The sequence below is a fragment of the Mixophyes fleayi genome, chromosome 3 (assembly GCF_038048845.1).
Source record: "Mixophyes fleayi isolate aMixFle1 chromosome 3, aMixFle1.hap1, whole genome shotgun sequence".
Classification (NCBI taxonomy): domain Eukaryota; kingdom Metazoa; phylum Chordata; class Amphibia; order Anura; family Limnodynastidae; genus Mixophyes; species Mixophyes fleayi.
Genome location: NC_134404.1, coordinates 38,256,944 through 38,266,859, shown reverse-complemented (window position 1 = coordinate 38,266,859; position 9,916 = coordinate 38,256,944). Strand labels below are relative to the sequence as shown.

Below are 9,916 nucleotides of genomic sequence, written 5' to 3'. Positions count from 1 at the left end.
TCACACAAGACAACTACCCCCTGACCAACATTGATGTGTGACAGGACCATTTAGCTTATGAGTTACTTTTACCTTTGCAGTCAATGGGGCCAAAATGCAAAATGTAAACTTAACCTCATGTGTCAATCTCCCATTGTCCCATAGATTGTAAGCTTGCGAGCAGGGCCTTCTCACCTCTTTGTCTGTTTTACCCATATTGTTTATTAGTTTATTATGTTTGTCCCCAATTGTAAAGCTCTACAGAATATGTTGGCGCTATATAAATAAATGATGATGATGATGACATTAATAGAATAAAACATTTGCTGTAATTATTTGCAGCGATACTAAATTGTTTTTTTTACAACTATGCTTTTTTTACACAGATGTACCTTCCATTTCAATTCAATGTGGCTTTCTATACACAAATATGTAATAGTCGATATGTTATCATATGCAGTAAACAACATGTCAGCGCTGCGGAATATGTTGGTGCTATATAAATAAATGATGATGATGATGCCAGTAGACCAGGCAGTGATGTTACTATGTGAGAAGAGCAGGTGGCTTCTGTGAGACAAGATATGAAAATGTGTTTAGAATGAAGTCTTCATATTGCTAAATCACAACGACAGAGCGAACCTTCTTAGTGGTAACGTGCAAATGTTGTTCGTTTTTTGCATTGTAATAGAGGAAATATATATATTGTTTTAATAGATTTGTGAAAGAAGAGCGGAGGTAGCCAACTTGCGGCTCCCCAGCTGCTCTGGACTACAAGTTCCAGCGTATCTAGCTGGCAGGTCATGCTGGGAATTTTAGTTCTATAGCAGCTGTACAGTCACAGGTTGTCCAAGCCTGGACTAAGACTCTGACATGATAATCTGTAGTTAGAATTTTGCAGCAAAATTGCTGTGCTTTATTATATAACTATGCTCAACTAGCAGCACAATTTCAATCAAACTATTAAAAACAAACAAAGGACAAACAACTCAAACAGTCAATATTGAAGACCTTTGTCCCCAAATGTCTTAAAAAACAAATTGATTATTGGGGTCCCAAAACAATGACACACTGCTTATTGGGGTCCCAGAACAATGACAGACTGGTTATTGGAGTCCCAGAACAATGACACACTGCTTATTGGGGTCCCAGAACAATGACAGACTGATTATTGGGGTCCCAGAACAATAGCATGCTGATTATTGGGACCCCAGAACAATGACACACTGACTATTGGGGTCTCAGAACAATGGCAGACTTATTATTGGGGTCTGAGAACAATGACACACTGATTATTGGGGTCTCAGAACAATGACACACTGGTTGTTGGGGTCCCAGCTGAACAATACACTTCACCTCTGGTCCAGACGACAGTATGATGCATTGTTGATCAGCCAGTTCCAAGTACTGTGCTGCTATGTCCGGGTCTTGTCCACCAGGGGGCCCTATAAACTGTCTTGTCTGACTCTTACAGGTTATTAACACAATCTTAGAAAAGCAACGGGGGAGTTCCCAAAGTCATCATACCCCCTCCAAGTCTCTCATTCCCTAGCAGAGTGCACTGATAAAATGGACCTAAGGAAGGCTGCGGCTCTGTGTCTGGGGCTGTGGAGCGCCTGGCTCTTTGCAGGACAGAGCCCCCAGGCTGCGGCAGTGCTACCCCTCTCACACAGGCTGGGACTAGCAGGGGCTGCCAGGAGGGCACTGCCACCTAGCCAGACACTTGGCACTTTGCACAGGGATACCCACCACCACTTCACGTCCAGAAAGGAGCCCAGTGGAAAGGGCAGCGTGGTACCCCACGAATACATGCTGTCTCTGTACAAGAGGCTGTCCCGCAGTGCCCACAGAGGACTACATAGCAACCTGACCCGGGACAGGACAGAGGCCAACACAGTCACCAGCTTCGTGGACCTGGAACACGGTGAGTCTGTCTCTAATATGCTGGGGGACACTGGCTGGGGCACACAGGTCCGGGGACCCCCAAATATAGGGCACAAAACTCTCTGTTCCAACTCTATCACAGAGGGGAATCTATGGGCACATTATTCATGTTTAATAAATAAAACACGTATTTAATAGTTCTTAGGCAACCTGTGGATCCTTAGCAGCTGTGGCTGACAGGGCACGCTGAGCTCTGTAGTTCCCCAACAGCTGTAGAGACTGGTTGTCTATTTTTTGTTTTGCACTGTACAGTATCTTCTCAAAGAAATCATAATCATGTGCCACCATAGTATAGTTTCTAGCTCAATATGTTGCATTTCTTCATAAAACATAATGCACACAGGGACTCCGCGGCAGTTCCCCCACACCTGTTAGCAGGCTGCTGCCATTCTAACCCTATACTGGCATTATTTCAGCATATGCTAGCTGAGGCTGTGGATGCCACCTGCACTTGTGCCCCATCCATACCCACATCTGTATTGCGATAGAATCTTAAGGTTTTTTTTTCCCTTCATTATACATTAAATTATATAATTAGTATTGATAATTGCAGTTATATGTATTTTCATTAATAGCATGCATTTATAGAACAGTCCGGGCATATTGCCCCTAAAAGGCATAGTTAATGTAATTATATTCCACTGAACCCAGTGTATATGTGATCTAGTGTCTATGTTATAAGGCCATGTACTCTCTATGTATATTGCATGTTGTTCTGTTACATGATTCAGCATATATACAATATAATACAGTATTTGGAAGGTCTGTTTTAGTTCTCATCCCCACTGGCTGTTCTTGTGATGGGAATATTTCACCTAGGGGTACATCACTATGGCTCTGTGTCCTCTCTTCCTGTGTGGTTGGGATTTGGGATGTCCTGATGCGCCTCCTGTTGGTTTTAAATTGCAATAGTTGAGATTTTGGTAAAATGCCTCAGAAGCCTCATATGTAACCATGGGGAAGTGGAGAAGTCAGATTATTCCCACCAGCGTGGTCTCTGCCTGGATATAACCTGAGGGGCAGAGTGTCCTTCTACCGTCCCAAATGTGACCTCACTAGCAGCACATAATGTCATTTCCATTTCAGCCCCTGGCTACATCCAAACACTCGTCCTATTGCCATCTACACCATCTAATTTGTTTTAAAGGATTTTAAATCCCACTATATACATTCTGTAGGCAGACATAGGCATCCCCACACCTGCAGGGTCCTTGTTCCCCAGAGTCATCACCAGGACCCTCAGCTACACAATGCTGATCTACAGCGCAGGTTATTATCATTTAACTTGGCTCATAATTTAGCAAAATTGATATTGTGTACAAATCTACATTTAGGTATTACAGAGACAGAGTCTGTGTTACGGGTGGGGATTGTTTAGTTTTGTTTGTTTTTTCGCAGCTATTAAATTATATTTGGTTAATGGATTATATTAAAATAGAATTATTTTCTTTTCTGCTGGTAAATATTTTTGAAAACCAAACAGAATTAAGACAGGATAGATAGATAGATAAATAGACAGATATGAGATAGACGGATAGATAGACAGACATATAGATAGATAGATAGATAGATAGATAGATAGATAGATAGATAGATAGATAGATAGATAAATAAATAGATAATTACAACATCACAATCTAACATCATTTGAGCTACTTGCTTTAAATATTGTACATGAATACTTGCAACCCAAATCAGTGTATATTATATTACTACCTCTTAAATGCACTGGACCCTATTTAACTTAGAAAAATGCCTGAATAACCTTTTTTTTTGTTTAAAAACACTCACACCTATTGTTCCATTTTTTCCATTTAGATTTAATTGCATTATAATTAATTGCTTAATTGCTTTATAAATATAAATGAGCGATCGAATTATTCTACCAAAATTCCGTACACATCTAAAAATACCTAATACCTAGACGCTAATTATTGAAAACATCTGTAATATAGACTTACATTTTAACTATACATACATATATATATATATATATATATATATATATATATATATATATATATATATATATATATATATATAATAATATACACTGATATATATATATATATATATATATATATATATATATATATATATATATATATATAATATTATTTGTTAAATAAGTAACCAGCCCTGCTCTCGATTAAGTCATAAAGCGTTAGTTAGTGATCTAGTGATCTGTTGTCAGAATAGAAGATGGGAATATATTGGGGATATATAAGGTTTCCTGTCGTATGGAGGAATGATTGTGTCTCCTGTAAGTCCAGTATTTATTCACTATATTATTGCTTCAGCGTTTTACTAGCCTGATATAAATGTAAATTAAGGATAAGGGCTGCTGGAACTGACTTTTCTAGACGATATTTTTAAGTAGATATCATTTCCCACCCCAAGTATATTCCAATTACCCCCTGCTCTGATTTACATGCTGATTCTAATATTACACGATTTTTAGGCAGAAATTAGGCAATAAAGTGATTTAAACCGCTCATCAGGCTAAGAGAGGATCCGGAGATAATATTTGCGGACTAGTAATAAAATGATATTACAGTTACAGAGGAGGACACTAAGCGGCTGCCACATTAACCCCTTCGCTGCTGCAGAGGCCTGCTCCCGACGGCTAGGCAGTGCATTAAAACCATTCCCTGGAAAATGTGGGGTTAACTCTGTGATGTTTGACCGTCCCTTCTAGATTTAATGTAAAATGAAACCAGATGACTCCTTCAAAGAGTTCCCTTATCTCCACCATGCAGGAATTTCAGAGCAGGAGATGACTGAACAATGTATAAGGATTATATACTCTTTTTTTCCCCCCACGTTTTCAGACACACACAAATATAGAAGTATATATCGGGATGTAGTCCAGAATAATTATACAGCAACCTGATAAATGGGATAGGGTGTCAGAGAATAAGGGGGACATGTCTACTTAGCAAAGTGCTAGCATGCAGTGACAAATAATATCTACACCTTGGCTGGGCACTAGATCTACGCAGACCCTCGGAGGTGGGGGCTTTAGATAACACATTCTACAATATAGTACAGTAGTCATGGCTGCAATAATGCACGGGTTAAAACATGAAACCTCTTAGGAATGTTATTAAGACATGTGAGTAATGTACATACAGCAACTAATCACCGTGTCTCATAAACACGGGTGCATTTATTTAGAGCCTTCTATATCATTAATATAGGTGTTTTCAATGTACAATAATTAACTCCCTTGATGTTATAGCAATAAGACAGGTGAATTCTACACATATCAATTAATACCCAGCATTCTATATGATGCACACAAGTGTGTTCTACAAAAAGTCAAACGTTCCTATATATATGTATATATATATATGTATATATATATATATATATATATATATATATATATATATACATATATATATATATATATATATATATATATATATTTATGTATATATATATATATATATATATATATATATATATATATATATACACACACACACATATATATATATATATATATATATATATATATATATATATATATATACACACACACACATATATATATATATATATATATATATATATATATATATATATATATATATATATCTATATATATCACAGATATCCAGATACATTATAGAAGGCTGTCATTGCTTCCACTGATTCTAACGTTTTCCCCTTCAAACTCTCCCTGTTTTCGCTTCTTTCTTCCATCTGTTTGTAACTATTTCCACTCACCTCTTACCCTAAATCTCACCCTCCCTCATCTACCTATACTTTGTATACATTCTGAATCTCATCCCCTCTGCTCCAACTATTATCCCAATTCCAGACCCCCCCCCCCCCACCCCAATTCCTCCCATCTCTCCTGTCATGTCTCTTATATGATACGCCTGGGGTCTCTGTAGCAGAGACTACGTACTCAAGTCATTTGTAGCATCCGCTTAATGTAATCTCCTCACTGCACTATAATGCCTTTACTTTCCAGGACCACTGAATCGTGTATGTTGTGCTAGTTGGTATAACATTTATTTATATTTATGCCGTCTATTGCAGGCCTTCCTATGTAACTGTGCAATTACAACTACCGTCTCTTTGATTTAATAAAAAAATGGTTACTTAATTTAAGTAACACAGACATCCCCTTCCACAATGGTGCTTTCCTGGATACAGAATGCGATTGCTTGATTAATTCTACAAACAGCAATTAAATCTAATTATATATATAATGGACACAGGTACATTCTATATATAGTAATTATTAATTGTAATTAGTAATTATTAATGATTACATACAATTAACATAAGTGCATTCCACTCAGGATTTTTTTCCCATCATTTTATATAACTAACACAGCTGCTTTCTGCATGCAGTTATTATTTCCCATCATTCTATAAAAGTAACACAGGTGCATTCTATATACAGTTATTATTTCCCATCATTCTATATAAGTAACATAGGTGCATTCTATATACAGTTATTATTTCCCATCATTCTATATAAGTAACACAGGTGCATTCTAAATGCAATTATTATTTCCTATCATTCTATATAAGTAACACAGGTGCATTCTATATACAGTAATTATTTCCCATCATTCTATAAAAGTAACACAGGTGCAATTATTATTTCCCATCATTCTATAAAAGTAACACAGGTGCATTCTAAATGCACTTATTATTTCCTATCACTCTATATAAGTAACACAGGTGCATTCTAAATGCAATTATTATTTCCTATCATTCTATATAAGTAACACAGGTGCATTCTACCTGCAGTAATTATTTCCCATCATTATATATAAGTAACACAGGTGCATTCTATATACAGTAATTATTTCCCATCATTCTATAAAAGTAACACAGGTGCATTCTAAATGCAATTATTATTTCCTATCATTTTATATAAGTAACACAGGTGCATTCTATATACAGTAATTATTTCCCATCATTCTATATAAGTAACACATGTGCATTCTATATACAGTGATTATTTCCCATCATTCTATAAAAGTAACACAGGTGCAATTATTATTTCCCATCATTCTATATAAGTAACACAGGTGCATTCTAAATGCAATTATTATTTCCTATCATTCTATAAAAGTAACACAGGTGCATTCTACCTGCAGTAATTATTTCCCATCATTCTATATAAGTAACACAGGTGCATTCTATATACAGTAATTGTTTCTCATCATTCTATATAACTTGCACAGGTGCATTATTCATACAGTTATTATATGCCATCTATATAAATTCTATATAAATATCACAGGTTCATTCTACATGCAGTTATTGTTGCCCATCATTCTATATAGGTAACACAGGTGCATTCTATATACAGTAATTATTTCCCATCATTCTATATTACTAGCACAGGTGCACTCTACAACCAGTATTAATTTCCCATCATTTTATATAACCCAAATGCATTCAAAATGTGGTAATTATTTCACATCATTCTATATAACTAAGACAGATGCATTCTACCTGCAGTAAAAATTTCCCATCATTTTATGTAGCTAAAACTTGTGTACTCTGTAGACTACATGTAGTAATTATTTCACATCATTCTATATAATTAAAAGTGGAGCCTTCTACATGCGGTAATTATTTCCCCATCATGCTATATAACTAGCACAGGTACATTCTACTTACAGTTTTAATTTCCCATCATTCTATATAAAGGATACATGTGCAGTCTACATGCAGTTATTATTTCCCATCCTTCTATATAAGTAACACAGGTGCATTCTATATACAGTTATTATTTCCCATCATTCAATATAGCTAACACATGTGCTTTCTACCTGCAGTAATTATTTCCCATAATTCTATATACCGTATATACTCGTGTATAAGTCGAGTTTTTCAGCACATTTTTTCATGCTGAAAAAGCCCCCTCGGCTTATACACGGGTGAACTTACCTGGTGTCGGGTCCCTCAGATCTTAAGTTCCTCAGTGGAACGCATGTGCGTTCCAAATGCCGAACTTCCTGCTTCCTGTCAGTGGAACACGCATGTGCGTTCCACTGCGGCGGAAGTAAAAGGCTGAAAAATCCCTCTCCTCTCCTCTCCATGAACTTGCTGTTTAAGTGATAATGTACCACATGCTCAGTCTGTTTGTGACTTTCACTCTCACTGTCCACGCTGCTTTGATGTACAAAGATATTCACACATACACCAGCTTGTTGGAGAGCCAGTGCATTACTGAAGGTCAGCGGAGGTGATGTGGAGCATATTTCCATCTTCTGTATTTTACGTTTATTTTTTTTATAATTTTATGAATTCATTCATTGTCGACCTGATTCTGTTTGCAGACACTGGACTTCCGCTTTCTCAGATTCTGCAGACGTGGGCTGGGGCCATGTTGCATGCATCTGATTTCACTATATTCCTTATCGCTAAACCAGTAGGGCCTGTGATGCTTTACTGTGCTAAGGCATGGATAGCGGGCACACCATGCTTTAGCATGTTTTTCTAGAGCTTTTTCCTCCAGTTAAATTTCTACATTTTAAAATGGCTTCTCTGGACATCAGGGGGAGAATATATTAATCAAGTTGAACTTGCCTTTCAAACACATTACCGTTTTTAATTTGCCCGTCACAGTTGGGCACCTGCATCTCTTTCTAGCTAGACTCTGGTTACTGACAGAAGATAACCTCATTGGGTGGCAGTAAATCATTCTGTAAGTGTCTCCTGGCCTTTGTTACCTCTATCACCTGGATTACAGATGCTGACCTTAGGCTGTGCATTTACCAGTAGCTGCTGCATTTCCCACCCTAGGCTTATACTCGAGTCAATAAGTTTTCCCAGTTTTTTGTTGTAAAATTAGGTGCCTCGGCTTATATTCGGGTCGACTTATACTCGAGTATATGCAGTAAGTAACACAGGTGCATTCTATATACAGTATTTGTTTCTCATCATTCTATGTAACTAGCACAGGTGCACTCTACATACAGTATTTATTTACCATCATTTTATATAACTAACACAAGTGCATTATATCTGCAGTAATTATTTCCCATCATTCTATATAAATATCACAGGTTCATTCTACATGCTGTTATTATTTCCCATCATTCAATATAGTTAACACATGTGCTTTCTACCTGCAGTAATTATTTCCCATCATTCTATATAAGTAATACAGGCGCATTCTATTTACAGTAAATATTTCCCATCATTCTATATAAGAAACACATGTGCATTCTATATATAGTAATTATTTTCCATCATTCTATATAAATAACACAGGTGCATTCTACATGCAGTAATTATTTCTAATCATTCTATATAACTAAAACAGGTGAATTCTATATATACTATTTCCCATCATTCTATAGAAATAAAACAGTTGCATTTTATATACAGTATTTATTCCCAATCATTCTTTCTAAATAACACAGATGCATTCTACATACAGTATTTATGTTTCATCATTATATATAACTAACACAGGTGCATTCTACATGCAGTTATTATTTCCCATCATTCTTTATAACTGACAAAGGTGCATTCCACATGCAGTTATTATTCCCCATCATTCTATACAACTAGCACAGGTGCATTCTACATACAGTAATTATTTCCCAACATTGTACTTAGTGTGTATAGCTCTAAGTGTATAGTTATAAGTGTAAAAAAATTAAATACCATAATTCAGAGTTATATCGAAGTTAAACAGGAGGAAACAGAGAAGAACATTCGGTCTATTACCACGGCTACAGAAGGACAACAGTCAGTATTCACCTGAAACTCCATATTCTACTCCTGATGTTTCCATCTCTCCCTGGCTACAAGCTTCACCACAAGAATACTGTTTTGGACTCTGCTCTTATTTTATACTCAGCTAATGAAAGTTTGTTTTATCTGTCAGTTTATTTTCCCTGCAACATCCCCTCTGTTTAACCAGTCTGTTGTGCTACTTGCTCAACCACTCCCTACCCATGCTACAGCTGTTTCAGTCCTCTATCTCATCATCGTACTTTCA

The 9,916-nt window shown here is 36.4% G+C and overlaps 1 protein-coding gene across 1 annotated transcript in view; it reads left to right on the top strand.

The window, feature by feature from the left end:
* Positions 1–1,544: 1,544 nt before the first annotated feature.
* GDF7 (growth differentiation factor 7) overlaps positions 1,545–9,916 on the top strand; it is a 28,798-nt gene continuing 20,426 nt past the window's right edge. Inside the window, exon 1 of the mRNA XM_075200493.1 lies at positions 1,545–1,903. Within this exon, the coding sequence (XP_075056594.1) occupies positions 1,549–1,903 (355 nt within the window). The 5' untranslated portion in view covers positions 1,545–1,548. The remainder of the gene's footprint in view (positions 1,904–9,916) is intronic.